The sequence below is a fragment of the Leguminivora glycinivorella genome, chromosome 4 (genome assembly GCF_023078275.1).
Source record: "Leguminivora glycinivorella isolate SPB_JAAS2020 chromosome 4, LegGlyc_1.1, whole genome shotgun sequence".
NCBI classification, from domain to species: domain Eukaryota; kingdom Metazoa; phylum Arthropoda; class Insecta; order Lepidoptera; family Tortricidae; genus Leguminivora; species Leguminivora glycinivorella.
This window is the reverse complement of record NC_062974.1, coordinates 19,766,562-19,788,261: the sequence shown is the minus strand read 5'-3', so window position 1 is coordinate 19,788,261 and position 21,700 is coordinate 19,766,562. Positions and strand designations below refer to the sequence as shown.

Below are 21,700 nucleotides of genomic sequence, written 5' to 3'. Positions count from 1 at the left end.
AATGGTTTATCAAGATGATCATTCATTCAAAATACATCACACATACATAAATCTGGGCTTGGAATAATTGAAAGAACTGTTGAGGTGTAGGACAACTTATAACGGATCTTGGACAGTTTTGACATTACTTAATATGTGGTAAAGTACAGCGGGGCAAATGTCGACTGGGGGGCAAATGTAACTGGTTCATTTTTCCATGTTTTACAATGTTTGCATTATTAAATATAATGTCCACCGGTTATACAGGGTGTAAACCTAATACGGGCGAACCTCTTAACGGTGGTGAGTATAGGACATAAAAAATGGAATTAGATAACTCTTACTTAAAATTGAAATATTTTTTTATCCATACAAATTAATTCGGCCCGCAACGTAATGCAAACACACTCGCGTTTAACGCTCGTTGACAGTTGTCATTGATTGTCATCGCAACCACGTTTGCAGTACATTGCTGCTGGGATTTTTTTCAAAAATTAATTATGGGGTGAAAATTAAGAGTAACTCAAAAACACCTCTTAATTAATGATAACAATATTGAATTATATGCCTGGTTTCATTTATCGCCCTTATTAGGTTTACGCGCTGTATATGGTAGGCGTGTTCAGCGGATACATGTAGAACTCAACATCATAATGTAATAATGGAAAAAATGGATTAGTTACAATTGCCCCCCAGTCGAGATTTGCCCCGCTGTACTTTATGTCTTAATAGCAGTTATGGTTCGTTATCTCACGCCATAGTTACTTGTTAAACAGGGATGGTTATAATATAACTACGACTTGTTGCCATTGAAATGATTCATTAAGCTGATCAATCTGTCAAAATAATTATACGTTTTACTTACATTAATACTGTGCTAAATTCCAAGAGCCGTAGATACCTAAAAGTTAAGCATTTTGGAATACTATTGCAGTGTATTTTATTGTTTCACAGTTTTGTTTTGTTGCCAGAAATATTTGGATTTAGCAGGAATAAATATATTGATATAAACTAACACGATTTGAACTCATAATTTTAGAACTAAACGGGAATAAATACGGAATATTAATGTAAATGATTACGCGATTAAGTCCCGTTTAGTTCTAAAATTATAGCAGGAATAACCTTACAATGAATTAATTGCTCGCTCCATATATTTTAAACTTGACATTAATTTATCTTTCGAATTATATGAAATAAAAATTACAAATAAAACTCCCGTTTAAGTAAAGGTTTAAAACGGAGAATAAGGAAAGACTAGGTTTTATGTCTAAGCCTCGCAGCTAAGACCTAGAGTCAGGTTACCTTCCGAGGCGGTCAGTTGATACCTACGTGGCTTAACCTATTTGTATAGAGCTCAGTTGTTAGGTTACGTGGCGTGGAGATTAGTTGACTGTGTTTATTTCTATTGTATAGCTACTTTACTTTTTTCTGATTTTGAAAAACTGACCTTTGACAAAAACTTTATACGAAGGCGATTCTAGTTTTGAATTGCGAACAGGATTTATTTTAATACTTGTTTTAGAGACTAGTGCTTCCTTTGTTATATACTTTATATGTAGCTCAGAGTTCTGTTGTAGTCGTGTTTGCCGCTCCCGTATTGGTTTACACTGCCACGAAAAACGTTGTTGCCTTACCTGACACTGCTAGAATAGTCTGTTAGAGACTTGAAGGCCGATGATGTAGCTCTATACTCGTAAACATACAGCTACATAGTACATATTTTAATATTTATGAATAAATAATTGAAAAAATAAGTAGGTACTTTGAATTACGTATTCCATGATTTCCATGATGATTCATAGCCTAGCTTCAAATTGTTGGCAATTTAATAACAATGTATTAGTTTCAGGGGTGAAAAGTAGGATATAGGAATCTACATTCATATCAAACTTAAACGTTTGCATTAACACCCAACTTAGTATGCAACGATTTTACTGTCCCGCCGAAAGAACGGAAATTTTATCCGTCAAATAAAACTTGTGTGAAATTATGACATTTTCATAGGCGGGGTTATCAAACCGGCTACTTATCTTGGTGTTGTTCTACATTGCATAATATATTACCTACAGGTAAACAAACCTTCAGAATAGAATCAAGTTAGCCAGTGGACAGTGTCGTGGCTAACCTGCGGCCTAATCCCCTTACCCCAACTTTCCCCGCCGGGCTAATGCCGTCCAAACAATGCAACAGCGACAAGATAGTCTTACCTGGTTAATTGAGATATATTGAGTTAGCGTTTGCGTTTTATGATGCAGTAAAATGCAGGTAGTGAGACGGTGGCGTTAGGAAGAGACAAAATGCAGGAAAGCAATAAATAGAAGTTAGACAATCTAAGTATTAACCCTACCCATCCTGGGCACGAAGCTCCGCCCTTGCAGTAAAGTACCTAGAAATAACTAGGTAGCTAGTTAGGTAGATAGCTAATATTTTTTGTAAAAAATCATAAATAAAAATAAAATCACTACTATCTCTATATTGACAATTCACCAAACTATGATAAATTCAAGTCTCATTCAATATAACCACGCATGTTGGCCATGTAATCGGCTCGACAATAGCCTGGATTTGCGTGTTTGCTAACCAGCTATTCGTGAGCGATGATCTAGTTAGATCGCTGCGTGACGGATGCTGAAACCTAGCAAATACCAGCGACATTAAACCTATTCGATTATGTGTCATGTGAGCTAACGCGGGGTAATTATGTGCCACGAGAACTGATGGGCCAAGGTCTTTAATTTAATTCATTTGTTGTAGTCCTAAAGGTGGGTCTACGTTAGAAGAACCGAGCACGAGCAAAGCACGAGCGAAGCCGTGGTCGGCCTCGTCGGTCGCAGCGTCAAGTGTGGACGTACATACAGCGAACCTATAACGATTACTTTTCTCAAACGTTGTTTTCCGCAGTATGCTCGCGGCACTTGGCGAATATGGACGATATTCATAAAATTACAGCAGCCGCTGCTGTTGCAGCGATTATTATAACAGTAATAAGCAAAAAAAGCCAAGACAATGCCGGCTGCGAATTTTGATGTAACTCAATTAATTACAAGGAAGCATGTTCAATCCACTTTTCTATGATGCTCGGCTCGAGCGAATGATGTCCGTCACTAAACACGTCCACGAGCGCACTGCGAGCGCGAAGCAAATCCCTTTGTGTTCGTCAAAAAACCGACAGCCGGAGGAACGCAGCCGAGCACGAACGAAACGCTCGGAGCGCGCTCGTTCGAGGCTTGTAAGTCAGTCCACACTAATTGAATTGTGTTCGGCTCGTGATCTGCTCGCGCTTGGCTCGTGCTCGGATCGCCTAGCGTAGACCTTAAGGCACCCCAGAGGTGCAAAGTGCCTTCACGAGCTCGCGCGACGCCTTCCTATCTTCAGCGACCCTCGTGGTCTCGCTCCAGCTTAACCCGGCCGCTCGTAGCTCATTCTTGACGGATCGCTTCCATGAGTGTAATTTAATTCTATTTTCAAAATATAGTATCCTACTCTCTGGGTGTAAAACATCAACTTTCGTCCTGCTACGCTGAGCAGCCGCTTTGCGGGGAAAAAAGTAGTAAACAAACCTCAGACAGCAAATAAAAAATCAGATCACATGTTAGTTGACGTCGGCTCCGCATATGCTCTGAAGTAAATAGGTGGGCATTTTCAGAAATTGGGACCCAAAATTAGTGACAGTTGTTAACAAAAAGTTAACTCGCTGTCAGTTCTGTGACGACAATTACTTGCTTTCGTTTCATATTATCTCTCACACAGTCCATCCACAATTTCCTCGGCTTTCCGAATAGTATGTGAAAATATAAGGTACAACGGGGCAAATCTCGACTGGGGCGACAACACGCCTACCATATAGACACTATATTTAATAATGCAAAAATTGTACATATAATTGGAATAATGGACCAGTTATATTTGCCCCCAGTCGAGATTTGCCCCGCTGTACCTTAGTTTAATCTAAGTACAAGCGATAACATCGGTTAAGGCGTTAATAATTAGGTAGATTGGCTGCTCATATAATTCTCCATAATAGGCGTAATAGCTGAGTAACGATGGCAAAAGAGGCTCATTAAGAGCATATTAAGGAGTGCCAGAGTCAGCGTGAAGCATATCAGAACTAAGCACGGATTATGCGTGCTGGCTTTAAAAAAACTTTTAAAAACACCATCATTATAAGTAAATATCATATATTTATTTCTGGAGCAACAAATATTATATATGTGCAAAATATAAATACGCATTTTAATTGATGATATTTTTTTACTTGCATTAGAAATAAAAAAAATTAATACCTTACGCATAAGTACCTACATTGCCTGTGATGGCGGAATATGCTAGGAATTTCTTTAGTAAAAGAAATGAAGTTTTTTATGTAATTCAACATCTTTATTCCTTTAGAAATATGGTTTAAATGCAATCTTTCGAATAAAATAAATACCTACCTTACTTTCTTACTTATTAATAGTGAATGATGCAAATGATATTTCGCCAGATATAACTTAATAATTTATTTACTTTACCTATGTACAGCAAACTGATTAAACATTTCCTTTACGAAGAGCTTTCCACCGAAAGCTCCCAAATTAAGCTCATTCTATTCTGAGAAGTTAGCTTCGGATGAGACTTTTAGCGGAATACTTGTGCTAACTCCGCGTTAAGTACACACGTCTCGCAGTTCATTGTTAATTCCCTGAGATTGGTTCGAGTCGCTGGAAGGGACTAGGTTCCGGCTTATGGAAAATTCTGGAACTTACATGAAATATTACTGAACCAGTGAGCTACAACCTCGGCCTTGTCGTCACTTTCCATCAGGTGCGACTAAAAAAAAATAGGTTCTTAGATTGTAAATCTCTGTGATAATTTCTTGTTTTATGCAATACAAAAGTTTACTTTATAGAATTAATAACAGCTATTGCAGTAACAGCAATACTCTTTGCCCCTTGGGGAGTTACCGTCACACGAGATGTAACTATTTGCAATAAGCGTGCTCCACCGTAGACCGCATCATCACTTACCATCAGGTGTGATCGTGGTCAGACGTCTACCTATTCATATTTAAAAAAACCGGCCAAGAGCGTGTCGGGCCACGCTCAGTGTAGGGTTCCGTAGTTTTCCGTGTTTTTCTCAAAAACTACTGAACCTATCAAGTTCAAAACAATTTTCCTAGAAAGTCTTTATAAAGTTCTACTTTTGTGATTTTTTTCATATTTTTTAAACTTATGGTTCAAAAGTTAGAGGGGGGGGGACGCACTTTTTTTTCCTTTAGGAGCGATTATTTCCGAAAATATTAATATTATCAAAAAACGATCTTAGTAAACCCTTATTCATTTTTAAATACCTATCCAACAATATATCACACGTTGGGGTTGGAATGAAAAAAAATATCAGCCCCCACTTTACATGTAGGGGGGGTACCCTAATAAAATATTTTTTTCCATTTTTTATTTTTGCACTTTGTTGGCGTGATTGATATACATATTGGTACCAAATTTCAGCTTTTTAGTGCTAACGGTTACTGAGATTATCCGCGGACGGACGGACGGACGGACGGACGGACGGACAGACAGACATGGCGAAACTATAAGGGTTCCTAGTTGACTACGGAACCCTAAAAAGGGTTACATAGTGTACCATAGTACCTTTATCCTTAAATCATATAAATAGTGTAGTGTACTTAGTTCCTGTATTTTTGTAAGAATGACGGCCAAAGTCAAAGAGATGAGGTCAAAGTGCATAGAAATATTCGATTTTGCATACAAATTCACTAAAAGTATTTCCTTGTAAGTAATTTCTTATGCAATAGGCCCCCGGGGTGGTGTAAAGTTGTACTGATAACACCTTTATAAACAAATAGCTTTTGCCTGCGGCTTCGCTCGCGTTAGAAAGAGACCAAAAGTAGCCTATGTCACTCTCCATCCCTTCAACTATCTCCACTTAAAAAATCACGTCAATTCGTCGCTTCGTTTTGCCGTGAAAGACAAACAAACAAACAGACACACACACTTTCCCATTTATAATATTAGTATGGATTAGTATGGATATCTGAATAACGGTATATCAACAAGACGTTACATCAACAGAATGAATAATCTTGCACTTAGGCGTCAAAAAGCCATGTCACTTCCAGAGCTTTTATTGACAAAAACGTTTTAGGGCGGAAGCTCGCAAAAGCCCCAGCGAAAGGCGGTGATTTGATTCCGTACATATCTGTTTAAGCTCCATCTACCTGAATTCATACGTTACTTTACGCTGATGGACTTAGACGTACGCATCACTTAAGTTTAGTTGGTGACTGGATGAAGTTTAGCCTTTTTAAAAGCTTTTTAACTTGCAATTTACATATATGTAAAGATTCATCTATGTTTGTACGGGGCAGAACTTTAAAGTTAAATTTGATGCACTTTTCGGTTTTTAACCCCCGACGCAAAAACTAAGGGGTGTTATAAGTTTGACGTGTCTGTCTGTGTGTATGTCTGGCTGTCTGTCTGTCTGTTTGTCTGTCTGTCTGTCTGTCTGTGTGTGTGTGTCTGTCTGTGGCATCGTAGCTCTCGAACGGATGAACCGATTTTGATTTAGTTTTTTTTGTCTGAAAGCTGAGTTAGTCGGGAGTGTTCTTAGCCATGTTTCATGAAAATCGGTCCACTAGGTCGCGGTCAGGGGTTTTTTCAAAATTTTAATTTTGTGGTTAGGTTATTAATGAATGAACGAATGAATATTTTTATTTCGTGTAACCATAGACATATGTTATTAGTAGGACTTACAAACTAAGGGGTTAGTGCATACAGTCTTAAATTTAAAATAACACAACACTCATTGGGGAATGCAATCCCTCGCAGTGCGCTAAATAGAAAATAATAGAAAATGAAGCTGAAGATTTTGCATATAAAGGCAAGAAATATAGAAAAGATAATAGAAAATTATTATGACATTGAGATGACCGAGTTATTTATTAGGTACCTATTTTACCATGTTTTAACCTTCTAATTTTAACTGGCCTTAAGTTAAAAACGTAGTTTCTTATTTTATGCTATGGTCTGAAATTATCAAATCTAAAAAGAAATACTTACAAAAAATGTTATCGTCTGAAAACACGTCTTAGGTAAATATATATTCTTATGTCAGGTGGAATATCTTCACACAATATGTGTAAGTGGCTATTTTTTCTCGCAGTTTAATGGACCAATATTGTTATGGCCATAACACAAGATATCGTTTTATCGTGACCCAAATGTAATGGTTATTGGCTTTAAATATAACGCTCGGATTGAACGAATGATGAAGCATCATGACAAGCTCTATTGAAACGGACACATATAATTGATTTGCAAGGTTCTTCTGACACACGAACTACAATAACGACTTTAATTATTAAGTGTAGCTGGTTGGGAGAAAATATAATCCTAAATGTTAATAAAATCAAAATAACAATGATATTTCACTAGTTACCTGCGGAAGAGGCCAACTTAATTACCTATATTATAAAGTTAGTTAATACTGCCGAGCTCAGACCACCAGTTTCATATCCAAGGGATTTAACTGACCAAAGGACAGTCCCGAGCGGCGGGCGGTCCGCGACTAAACCTCAACTAATCCAAGCTCCATATTAAACCATAGGTGCTAACCTGCGCGCCCTCACCGCACAAGGGGGTTACTGCCCCCTAAAGAACTTGATAGCGAAAACTATTGAAAGTTACTTTACCCGATTAACCGCACTGAAATTTCGCTTATTTTACTCGTACAGGTAAGCCGACACAACTTTAGGCCGTCGCACTATAGGTGTTATTAAGAGATTATTGTGTTATGAAATTTATAATTTCCCTTTAGGAGACGCGTTTTGTTGAACCCGATTTCAGGATGGTATTATGTAAATTCAATAACTGTACGGGCTTATGCGACGGCCTTTGTTTTCAATTTGAACTATGTATTTTACATGTGCCGGGTCGGTAATATAAATACGTACATGATTAGAGTTGTAAGTACCTTTAAAAACGTAAAAAAGTAAGCATGATTACTGATATTTTATCCTCGGCTATTAAAATAAGAATATTGGAGACGTCTGGAAGGAATAGAACGCTGAAAGCCTTCAATAAGGCTTCTTGCAGCACTTAGACGGCGCAGTAAAAAAGCGCATCGAGGCGGCAAAAACTATTTAATAACGCGCTAAAGAGGAATCCACGGTACAAAGAAAGACGGTAAAAGCATCGGTCTTCACAAAGCGATCACTCTGCGCCGAGGCTCGAAACATGCAAAGGATTAATTATTATTTTAACATTTCCCTTGCGTTTCGTCCGTCCTTTTTTGCGTCCGCGCAACTTAAAGGCAAGAAAGTTGCTAAATAATTAAGTCGCCTTCTTAACGACAGTATTGCGACGTCTACCTAAGTAGCTGATTTTTCATGGGGAGGAAGTTTTTCCTTAATATTTTGTGCCCAGCAGACTGTTTTATGCCGAGCGACATTAAGTCTTACGCGGCGGTGATCGGATTCTGTTCAGACTAGAATGAATCGATAGTTCTTCTGCGTATTTATTTACCTTACCGTATTTAGCTGACATAGTATTATTTTGATGTTTTGTCTTCATTAGATATTTCATAAAAGCTTAGACTCAAAAGCTCAGAATAGGTAGACTTTACGTTTGCTCCAAAGACCTTTACAGGGGACAGCGCAATCACAATTTTTGCCATGCGAAATTGAACCTTATCACTGAGACAGAAAGGCGATCGTATCAGACTAGCGAAAACGGTCCACATGTTTGGGCTGGTGTCTCTCTCGCACGTGTGGCCAGCGTTAATGAGGTTACCATAGTTGTAGTATTTTATCTGTATATTACCTGACTTTATAACTTCTTATATTATTTTAGTATTATATTCAGACTAGGGTTTCGATATATTTTAAAGAATTGGCAAATAATTACAATGTAATAATTTTGATGCCAATAAATCAAAGATTTGCTTGATTAAAAAACCTTCAATTGGGTATTAGTAGATTTGGTAGCAACTTTGAATATTGACTGCTATCCCTAATTTATGACAGTGATGACGTCACTGAATAATGTTGACATTGTCAGTAAGTGCCAGAGAGACACCAGCCCAAAAAATGCCCTCTAATGTGGACACACTTTTTGGCCTAACTACTCAATCTAGCTTAATATCTCTAAATCTATGGTTTGCTCACAAACCTGATCAAAATTAACCAATCACTTTATTTTCAGGTAAAACCCTTCCAGTCCACTGCGTAGTGGAGGCGGTATCGTCGCTAGAAGAGGGCGCTTGGCGCCGGCGATCAGTGGTGGAGACTGATAGCTACGTCATCATCCCCGCTGCTACAGCGTTCCATGAGCTGGTCCCTGCAGCTATGATGAGGCTGGGGTACCCGCATGAACTCGCCGCTTCCGCTAAAGGTAATTCAAATAAGAGCCTCTAATAACCACAATATGATAGTCCGCAGTGTTTTCTCCACCAAGTGCCGGAGGCGCCGAGGCGGTATCATGGTTCAACATTCTTTATCAGCCAGCATAGCCAAAATGACAATCGTTGAGGTCAGATGCCGATCGAAACGCAGTCTGGTTATTATCGTAAGCGTTTGTGCATTTGGCTACGTACCCTAGACTAACCTCAAGTTTGCTCAGCCTTAGTCCGTTTTCTCATTATCCGATCCGAAATCAGATTTCCGTGATTTCAATGCAAAAAATTCAAAAAGTATGGGTAGGTCCGACATTCGATATTGGAATGGATAATGTGAAAACGCACTTAGTCTTGTAGGGTGACATGCCTACTTGTTCTAATGGTTCAAAAGGTATATCACTCCTACCATTTTACGTCTTATCTACATATTGTTTAACAAAGTCTTTTCTACACAGGTTCCGTAGTCATCAACAACTGGAAGCCCCTACCCTTCGAGCGCATCTCCGACGGACCCCTAGCCACGGTCGGCGAGGTCCTTGGCGAGCTGACCACCGTAGCCACACTGCGTATACAGCTGCTGCGGGCACGACAGACGCCGCTACAAGACATCAAGGATAAGCTGCTGAGACTGTTACTGGTACAGAGCAGGCCGCTGCTGATGTCTTCTGGATGCCCTTTAGATGAGGTAAGTTTCTCCTGAAGCTTTACAAACATCTATAATAGATCGAAGAGACAGCGAGGGACACTCTCATGCGAGCATGAAGAGGGTACTTACATAGGAACAGGGAACCCAAGGCCACTGTAGAACTATGTCACTGTGACATTATAAATCAGATAGTAAGAAATCTCTTACTGCTTGTCATTTTGACATGGTTGTAGAGTGGCTTTAGGGTTCCAATTGGTTGACCGTACATGTTAAAATTCATAAGGGGTTCCTTATACTCGTCTAGGGGGTTAGACAGAGACAAAAAGTAGCCTATGTCACTCTCCATTCCTTCAACTATCTCCACTTAAAAATCACGTCACTTCGTCGCTCCGTTTTGCCGTGAAAGACGGACAAACAAACAGGCACACATACTCTCCCATTTATAATATTAGCATGGGTGTATAGAATCTATCTAACAATACGCTGTTAATACAACAAACGATACAACAAATATACATCATCCTTATTAACCTATCCCCCCGAAACTTCGTATTTCCATACAAATCCCGCTTTGTCGCCAAAAACACCTGTCAAACCAAATTACGTCAACCGATCCGTATTAAAATCATCCCGATTCCTTGACAAAGCGCTCGCGCCTCACCGGACTAAACCAACACTCACAATGCTCGTTGTTCTTTAAAGCCTGATGGTTCCGACCCCGGAACCTTACCCCTTATTAGCGGTAGTACTATTGTTTATGATGTTTTAAAGCCGTATATACCTGCGAAACAATGTGTTGTGTTTAGTATCAAAATTATACTGAGTTCAATGCGGTGCTTGATATAATATGGTCAGATTATATTTTTTTTAATGCACCAAAGAACTCCGTATAGACGGATAAAGTCTAAGAAAAAAACGTACCTCAAAGCCCTAGATAAAAAGGTACGGTGGCCTAGATAGTATTACACCTTTTTGAGGGACGCTCGGCTAGATGGCGCTAATATTAATATTTGACATTTTAACACATATCAAACTAACAATATGGGCCTAATTGTCAAAATGCAGGTTCAAAAGTTTTAAGCTTGTGTCGAGAGATGGCAGTCTATGCACTGTGATTGCACATTTTACTTTGACAGTAACTTTCTATAATACTCGATCCTCTTTGATTGTACTAACAGTTTGTATACGAAACTATACAAGCTTTCATTTCCATATTGATAGGTACCAGGCCCCGCAGCCGAATGGCATTTCTGCGACGCGAAACGCCACAGAAAGGTAGTCTGGCTCTGTCGCGCCAATACGCAAGAGCGATAGAGATAGCTAGCTATTGTGAGTACGAAAGAGATATTATCGTGAGCATTTGTGAATTCGGCTACGCACACTGATCAGCTTCAGAGAAGATTTTTATGAAAGTTAAATAAGCAGCGGAGCATTTAAATGCCATGTGTAGAGCTATTACACTATTCTTCCTGATTATTATTCTAGCGTAATGTACATTGATCTGTTTCAAAACAGGAAACAGATCAAGATTGGCCCAATACTGCGCAAGACAGGAATAGATGGCAAGAGCTGGAGGAGGCCTTTACCCGAAAGGGGTCCTAACCAAATATTGAGGCTATAGAAAAAAAAACTAAACAACATAACACAAAAAAAAGTTATAAGTTAGGTACTATTACCTAACTTATAACTTTTTTTTTTCATTTTTTTAAATATTTTTCTGTATCGCTTTGGTTATGGAATAAATGGGCTTTTTATTTTATTAATGTACATTATCTATCCATTTTTTCTGCCTCATTAATCTTGTCCTTGACTCATTCAATCTAACAGCGAAAGCAACTCAAACCAAGATCCTAGATACCAAACAGATAAGCACTTTTGTTTCAACTTAGCTGTCAATTTAAAAGGCAGACGCGATGGAGACAGATTACCAAACTCTTAAGTAGGCGAGCGTACAATTTGGCGGGTCGTTACAATTTGCGAGGTTACGCTTAAGTCCTCTAATAAGGATGATCATTGGAGGGAGGAATTAAGGAAGCATTTGTTTTGATGTTCTCGGGCATTCCTCGTGTACAAAAGGAAGGTTTATGAGAATTTTGATGTCATGATAATGAGCTGCGCGTTATTAGGAGATTTGTCTTAACTTACTTTAGGCGGGGTGCTTATTCTTATGTTTTATTTAATGTAAACATTGTTTTTAAGTGCCCTTTTAGAGTTTTTTCTTTAAAAAAAGGTATGTACCTACCTATGATAATATGAATTGGTAAATAACTACGTTATGTACGATCCATACTTATTATTATAAATGGGAAAGTGTGTCTGTTTGTCCGTCTTTCAGTTCAAAACGGAGAGAGGAATTGACATGATTTTTTAAGTGGAGATAGTTGAAGGGATGGAGAGTGACATAGGCTACTTTTTTGTCTCTTTGTATCTTCCCACCTCCCCAAAAAGGGGGGTGGAACTTTGTATGGAGCATTCCGCAATTTCGAATTTAACGCGAGCAGAGCCACGGGCAGAAGCTAGTAGGTAATACTTTCGAAAATTTAACGATCTTAGATTTCATTTCGCTCCACTACATAACAGAATCAAATGATAAAACATATAATAATGATAGGGTTTTTTTTTATGCCAAACACACTAGGTGCCTATGTTTTAGAATTACTTAGACCCAAAATTATAACTATTTAAACCGATCTTCTCTTTTATCAATCATACCAGTATCAAGTTTAAAAGCTCTAAGGTAGGTATTACCGTGCCCACGTGTATAAGTAAATTCACAGCCTAAATAACCTCAAAAGATACACGTAGAGCAATTTGTCGTCGCGATGAGCACCTGCCTCACACAGGATCTCCATACATAATAAATTTAATTGAATCTCAGACTCATCCGCGCCTCGTGCAGCTTTATTATATTTTCTAAATATCCTGCGAACGGGTTAGGCGGCGGAGGGGCCGTCTTACCAACTTGAGCCGCCGAAAGAGGGTTAAAAGGAGTTTTAGATGTACGAACGCTTTTGATCTTATTAATACCATAAAATAATGCTTTATAATCTTATTAAACGCGAGGTTAGCGCTCGACGCGCCCTCCTCCGGGCTTAAGCGCTCGCGATTTCAATATTAGCGTTTTCTGTGACACAGTCAAGTGGCCCGTTTAGGTTATTTGACTTTCGGCGAAAACGTTTCAAGTGGACTGGCATTTGAATTACTCTCTTTGCTAAAAATTAAAATAACAACTCTTCATACATTTTCGCGAAAATGTTTTAACTGTCCAAACCGTCCCAGCTCCAGGCAACTCAGTTATATTTGAATCAAAAACATATAGACGTATAGACGGTATAAAGTCTAAGAAAAAAACGTACCTTAAAGCCCTAGAGAAAAAGGTACGGTGACCTAGATGGCGTTACACCTTTGGGGAACGCTCGGCTAATATTAATATTTGACATTTTAACACATATCATGCTAATAATATAGGCCAAATTGTCAAAACTGAGGTTCAAAAGTTTTAAGCTTGTGTCGAGAGATGGCAGTCTATGCACTGTGATTACACATTTTACTTTGACAGTAACTCTCTATACCTACTCCATCCTCTTTGATTTGAATAAAGGATGATTTTTTTCCCCAGGAAACTTAGATCTACTTATGATAGACGCTTTCTGAAAGTTTACCAAAAAGTTTACTAAACACTCTCTCGTCGGTACAAATGAGTCAAAGGCATCCCTAACTGGGCTAGATAATCAAACGCTCCGAAGTTAGTAGCTAAACGCGAGATGAACTCGGCTCTACGATATTATGGTAATTTATAGCTTGGCAATTTGTGCCACTTCGATTTCAACTTCTTACAAACTTTTGGACGCTTAAGGAATATTTTACCCAAAGGGTTTTTAAACAGACGGGTCTAAAGGGGATCAATACCTATAAATCTTCTAAGGCTTTATTACCGAACAAATTCTTTTAAAAAATAATTTTATTATAAGGAAAATTTTAAAGTGATACTGATTCAACGAATGAAATCGCATGAAACACGTGAGTAGCGTCAAAGACATATATAACTCCGTATAGACAGATAAAGTCTAAGAAAAAAACGTACCTCAGTACTATACAGAAAAATGTACGGTGGCCTAGATGGTATTACACCTTTGGGGTACGCAGTTAGACGGCGCTAATATTAATAATTGACATTTTAAAACATATCAAACTAAGAATATGGGCCAAATTGTCAAAACTGAGGTTCAAAAGTTTTAAGCCTGTGTCAAGAGATGGCAGTCTAAGCACTGTGATTAGACATTTTACTTCGACAGTAAGTAACTCTCTATAATATTCGATCCTCTTTAGTAGCGTAGATAAACTACAGTGATATGCGACAAGAGTAGTTAAGCCTATTGTGTTCTAATGTGTACTAGAACATCTAGAAATGTTTACTGTCAACCGAATTACGTATTAGTCGGATTAGTTGTGACAGAGTTATCGCGGAGACGCCAGTTCTCGTAAATCTTGAAGACCGTATCTGAAAGCAAATATCACTGTACTATTTAAAAATTAAAACAAAGAGGCGGATTAACGTATCACTCGCGCTGCGCTAATGCCTCGCTTGACATGATTTACAATCTTAATGTGATACCTGCGTTGATTTAAAATTTGATTTGGCGTACAGATTGCCATTCTAGATAGGGTATGCTTAATGGTAATATAAATTAGTTATCAGAATAAATACCTATTTAAATTGTAAGTATACTCTTAGTTTTAAGAAAAATAATTAAACAAAATATTACACTTCTTTCTGTTTGTTCATATAATGAAATACTGATTGGTCATATTTTCCATGTGAGGTCAATGAGGCCAATAAGGGGTAGGAGCCCGCCTAGTTATGAGGAAGATAGGTGTACATGTACGCTCTTTTGTTGCTTTCAACACTTGTGTTTGAACATAAGTAATATATTACATATATGTCGCGTGCAAAATTTACATATATGTCGCGGTCGTTAGGTTAGCCTGGTGATGTTTGCTGCCGGTCTTTTCCACGTTTATATGTGCGATAACAAATGACTATGAGTTATTTAAGTAGTATTTCATGATACGGAGTCTAAGAGCAATATGATTTGGCAAGAGCTGCACGAGAGTCGCCCGCGGCTGACAAGTGGCTTGACGACGTAATCACCAGCATTGTTCTATGTAATCTCTGATACCGCCAGGGCCTCTAGCCAACAGTAGAAATCGTCGACACTCCGTCGTGAACGACACTCAATTTACTCTGTCACTCCAATACGGAAAAGCGACAGAGAGATAACCAAAATACAACACGAAACGTTACTGAGTACGAGGTTAGCGTCCCAGATCTACCTTGCATAACTGTCAAGCTGTGTAAACTCCGCGACGGTATAATCTGGCAAGTTCTTCATGATTGACTACTTGCAATTAAAGCCTGTCTAAATAAATGCTCGCGTTATCTTTAAAATAAATAGTTGTGGAATATAAATGTGGTGTAGAATGGAATTGTTTTCAGGGGGGATTGAGAGTCATATTCGTAACACTTGCTAAATATTACATAAGTTGAAGCATAAATGTTGGATGAAAACTAAAGCTTGGCTTTTAAACGAAATTTTACTTGAAATAGGTTACCTTTTCTTAAAACGCATTATTCATTTATCAGTCTAGTTGACACATGTGTATGTACTACTTGTCTTGTTAAGTCATATATGGAGTAATATTTTGTAAGCATTTAGCGGCATTCTGAACTTGTTTTCGGATCGAGTTACAGTCGAGATGTTTTAGTAGAAGCACTTAGTCCGCGGCGTGTCGGCACCTCGTTGCAGGCTCAGTGGGTGGATACTAATTGCCAAGACGCCCTTTGCTCATTGTTTTAGAGCAGGCCATGATTGAAGTTTCGGCGGCGGCGGCGGAGTGATGCCTCTAACCACAGCGCAAACAGCGCTGCGCCGGCCACTTGCGCATGACATACACATTAACAGCCGACCTAATATTTTCATAATCTAATGGCGATGTTCTGTGAAACAATACTCCGTGTTTACACGAACAATTATCTGTATCTGCTGGTGTTTAGACTGACCTCTTTAGAATCCTCTTAAATTGTTTGCCGAGCGCCGTTTTTGTTTACCGTTCTCGAAACACACTGATTGAATGAGAGTTTAATATCGGTATCTTTTGTTGCAGGTGACATTAGCTCAAATATGTCGGGGCGGGGACAAGCCGCCCGGCCCTCACAACTTCCACGAGCCATCAGAAGAGATGCGTAGAAAGTTTGAATCCTGGTGGAGTGCACAGGTGTCTCCACGACCGCCACCATTCAGCCCTCGGCGCTATCCTTCTCCCGGGCCTAAAAATCGCTCACCAACACTCGCGATGCCCGATCACTTACATCCAGCACTACAAACCGTTCAAAGCCAATATCCGACGCAGAAAACTCGAATGCGAACAAGTTTCGACCCAGAGTTAGAGTTGCCCAAGTTGCAACGCTGGTTTTCGGAAAACCAACACCCTACTAGACAGCAAATACAACAGTATGTCCGGGAACTTAATAACTTGGAATCGAGGCGTGGCAGAAAACCTCTTGACGTTAACAACGTCGTGTACTGGTTCAAAAACGCAAGAGCGGCACAAAAACGTGCCGAATTACGTAACATCGGTGGCATTGGCTGCCATCTCAACGGATTCAGTAGTAGAAGTCACAGTCCATCTAACGGTTCTTTGATGGCTGGTGGTGATGGGTACCCACACGATCACAACTCTATGAAGAGTCCATTGCAATTATCAGGGAGTCCTGGCCGATACCCCATGTCAGTTATGTCTGAGGACAACTTGTCCAATGCTGGATCTGATTTAGATGATGATGGTGGTGACGTAAATCCAGATGACCGACCAGATAGCCCGGAAGCACCGCTTTCCTTAATTACCACCAAAAAGAATAATGGAACCGAAGAGCATAAAGAATCACCAAAACCTCCGGATATAATTAAGGTAAATATGCACATATTAATGAAAAACTGAAATATTGAAATACTTTATAACGAATGGTATACTCAACTCGCGTTTTCATTGTTTTAGGTACACGACATTAAACAAGAACCAAGAGACCTAAGTAAACCTGATCAAGAACACTCACCGCACCGTTCACCGGCGAAAAACAGCGACAGTTCACATAACAATAACAACAATGATGAAGAAAACGGAGTTGTCGACGACCATGACAACGCTTCCGACGACGACGTCGTCCAGGAGCGGCATTACAGGCCTTCCTCCCCACACCTTGACCGCTTACCCTTTCCCATGGTGCCGAATCATCCTATGTTCGGGCATGGAATCATGTACATGAGTCAATACATGACGGGGTTTCCTGGGGTTGGTGGGGTGCCCGGTGAAGGCGCTAGTGGTCTAAATCTCGCCCTCGCCGGCGCTTCAGATGAGCGGCGAAAACGCAACCGCACATTCATAGACCCAGTCTCCGAGGTCCCAGTCCTTGAGCAGTGGTTCTCAATGAACACTCACCCTTCGCACAATCTCATATTGAAGTACACGGAAGAGTTGAACAGAATGCCTTACAGGCAGAAGTTTCCGAGGCTGGAATCCAAGAACGTGCAATTTTGGTTTAAGAATCGTCGGGCAAAGTGCAAGAGATTGAAGATGTCTCTATACGAGCCTTCTTCTCCTTCGCACTATACGCATCCCGGACATCCTCATGCCCTTGCTGAGCGTAAAATGGTGTGAACATTCCGCATATTCCCTTAAAACAGCAAGTACCTTCGTGTTGTGATTCCAGCTAACAAGTTATAATGATATAGACGGTAGATGAGAGGAGTGATTTCATAAAAATATGTATTGAAAGTTTATAATGAATCAGAAAGACTGAGTTCAATTCTATGGTGTCGAGTGCCATGTTAGTATTAAATGGTAGTGACGTCAGTTGGCTAGTTTATGATCCAATGCAACTTGTAAAACAAGATAATAGCTTTGCTTTGACTTTCTAATGAAGTTCAAAGAAAGTACCGTGTTTTATAGGTTCTCGATTTATAATCTGGTCCCCGGGTAATCCGTGCTGATGGTTAATTTACTCTGTTAAAACGCTACAAGAGTAGGCATAGGCACGTTTAGAGTTAAAATATTGATATAAACAACTTGCAATTCTAATAAAAGTATCGTAGTGCGTGTACATAGCTAGTACAAAACAAAAGCGGCAATGAGTAAAAGAATCTCAAATGTAGTAAGGTACTTAAATTGTTGTACCTACATCAACTGTCAACCTAAAGGTGTGTACAGCTTTTTTAATTAGTTTGTATCTCAATTCTATTTAATTTATAATTATGCTAAGTAAAATATCGAATATAGTTAATCAACAATGAATACTCTCATCATAACTCCGATTAAACCAAACTTTAGATGTATTGTAGTCGAAATTGTAAGAATGGTATTCAATGTTATCCTTATGTAAAATTGTAAAATAAATGGATGTGTCATTTAGATTAGTTGTAGGTTTATTTTAAACTTATTGCACATAGTAGTTGTAACGAAACTAAAGTTTCGCTTATATCGGCCTGGTTGGTCGAGCAGATTTGATGTTCCTAGACTTAGAATGGTCGTAACAACTTCTTTTAGCTTCTCTATCTTCATACTAAGAAGCCAATTTGTATTAATCATCGCTGTATCTTTAAAAGGGGCTAAAATTATTCTAGAAAAATCTTGAACAGATTTTCTAGTCGTATATGACTTATAATTCTATCAGATATCGCTCACATAAAAACTGATCATTCATTTCATGCTTCCTCAATCCAAAGATTGGTTAAGTATGTTCGTATTATCAATATGTAAGAAAAATATAACAGTAAGTATAGTCAAGTCTCAAATAATAGATGGTAGCCCTTATTCAAGATCATGCATGTATACCAACGTGTCACAAATGCTTTTGACCGATGTTAAGACATACATCGTTTTTGATCGATTCAAACAGTTCTTACTAGTTAAACGGAGAAAGGTCATATATATACTCCATTGTGGACAAAGGTGATCCTTTACAACTGCAATTTTTCATAATTCCTATCTACTTTAATATAATACTTTCTCGTCTAAACGAAATATTTTTGAAGCATAAAAGTATTGTATCATTATTCTTTTTTGTATTTTTTCCACATACTCTGCAAAAGATACCTACATATATGTTCTATTCATGAAATTCTGTCATTTTTTTTACTTTGTCTGCAGACTATAGATAGGTACTACATGATGAATACACTACAGTATTCAGCAACCAGCAATAAGACTTGTTCCAAATACAATAGTACTATAATAATAACAATAAGTATTCAATCACCAAATAGATTACAATAAACAATATTACAGTATTTACGCATTTATTGATGGAGGCTGTATTAAGAAATGTTTTTGACCTACACAATTATTGTTTTATAGTTTTTAGATATTATGTATACTGCATTCATTGTACTGTTTTAAAAGCAATTCTTTTAGTACTTATCTGTACGGGGCATAAAATGATATTTGTAAATTCCGTAGTACGACAGTATTCAAAAGCACAATTATTTGGGCCAGTTGCATCAACCACAGTTGACAGATACATCAACGTCAAGCAATATAAATCTATGAAAATTCCCATAAAAAAATTGCGAAGACCAATAACAGACGGTTTGGCGCAACCGGCCGTAAATGTTTATTCATTGGCGGAGACTGACGGCAAAATCTTGGCGGAGTAAATTCGGTAGAAATATTACAATAAATGCAGTATGCAGTAAAGTAACTACAACGCTACAGACGAACTGTTTTGTTATTCCATGTTATATGCTTGTTTAGTGAAGCTGTGATGAACTCCCAAATATTGTAAATATTTTATTAATGTTTCTAAGGTTGATATTGTAAACTGTGTCACTAGACTCTCGCGGACTAAGTAGCATTTATTGTTTAGTTAACGAAGATATTGACTAAATGTTTATTCCACTCAATTTAAATATACGGAAAATCAATTGATTATAATTATTACAATATAACGAACATTTTTTTTATTTTTACAACCCTATTAGGTGTATCCGATAGAAAACTCATCTCAAAAACTCATGAACAAGCAAGGTCTCCCATCCTAGCCAAATAAAGATAGCTTGCGTTACGATACGACAATACTCTAACACTCATCCGTATCAGTGCGACTATAGTCACACTTTGTCGCAATCATCAGGAAATTGTAAACGATGTGTAGAAAAAATATAATATTTGGACCGCTATCAGTCGTGTCTTGCATGAAGACGCTTTGACTATAGTAATAAGTAAAGCCAATAGGCGAGACGACCAAAAAAAAACTAATTAGTCCGTCAGTTAGATTATCAAAGAATTTTAGACACGATTTTAGACGATCACGATTGAAAAATGACGACGGTACAGTGCGTGACGTCACGCCTAGGTACAATTTTTACTTAGAAGTGACGTCACAAGCCCTCACTCTGGAATTTTGATGCTCTATATCTTTGTATTTTTTCATTACTTAATTAGAAAAAGCGAAAAATATGTGTTCAATATTTTTGGACGATCTAACTGACGGACTAAACAGAACATCATTTTTGGGTTCACTTGCAAGGGAATCAAAACCTACAGGGTGCTTCCCGTGAACTCAGAATCTTGAAATTTGGTACGAAGCAACGTGTTATAGCATATATAAAGGAAAAATTACGAAAACCATAAATTTTTAGTTACATCACATAATATATATTTTTTAATAATTTTAACCTTACTACCCATTTCCTCATAAACGCGTAGAGGTATTAAATTGAAATTCATACCAAATACTCAGGTCTATAATACCTTTAAGCTGTAACAAAATCAAACTTCTATGTCAACGCAATCAAAAGAAACAGCAATTTAAGCTGCATATTTTGAAACTCGCAAGTACTCGCAAGGGAATCAAAACCTAAAGGGTACTTCCAGTCGACCTAGAATCTTGAAATTTGGCATGAAGCAACGTTTTATAGCACACATAAAGGAAAAATTCCGAAAACCTTAAATTTTTAGTTACATTACAAAATATATATTATGACTCGATTGTCGTAATGAACGAACTTTGTAAACCTTGCAGGTTTGTATGTAGTCGTCATCCCTATTCTCTAAAAGTTAGGTTGGCGTCATCGTGCATGGCACAAACTACGAGTAAGTGTAACGTACTCAGTCATCAATAAGTCACCTCGAAACACAATCACTATAAATTTAAATTTATTTGTACCTCATCAAGAATAGACATCGAAAACGCTACGCACAACTCCCAAACCCATTTCCTAATTGATAAAATATATTAACTAACTCCATAGGCTTCGACCGCGTGTCAATACTCAATAGTATCTCCAAAGCGGACTACGGAACCGGACGAGTGGACCCAAATCACCTGTCGTAAGTCTTGCAATCGGTAGATCTGCAGACATCTTTGTCGAGTTTTCGATCTTCAGTCTAGTTCGACGACCGGCTGGCTATTTTGGCGGTCTGAGGTACCCCTGTCTATGGTGACTTGGTAAGTTATTAGTTGAACAAGTACCTACTGCATAGGTACAGTCAGCAGCAGAAGTTCCGTAGCGGGCAAGGTGTTCACAATGATCCTAACACGCTCTTATTGTCTTAAAAATAAGATCGTGTCAAGTTAATTTTGAACACCTTGCCCGCTACGCAACTTCTGCTGCTGACTGTATG

The 21,700-nt window shown here is 38.4% G+C and overlaps 1 protein-coding gene across 1 annotated transcript in view; it reads left to right on the top strand.

Annotated features, from left to right (window-relative positions):
• LOC125225447 (homeobox protein dve-1) overlaps positions 1-20,022 on the top strand; it is a 123,798-nt gene extending 103,776 nt beyond the window's left edge. Inside the window, exons 3-6 of the mRNA XM_048129179.1 lie at positions 9,183-9,371; positions 9,831-10,060; positions 16,187-16,990; positions 17,078-20,022. Of these exons, the coding sequence (XP_047985136.1) occupies positions 9,183-9,371; positions 9,831-10,060; positions 16,187-16,990; positions 17,078-17,737 (1,883 nt within the window). The 3' untranslated portion in view covers positions 17,738-20,022. The remainder of the gene's footprint in view (positions 1-9,182; positions 9,372-9,830; positions 10,061-16,186; positions 16,991-17,077) is intronic.
• Positions 20,023-21,700: the final 1,678 nt, after the last annotated feature.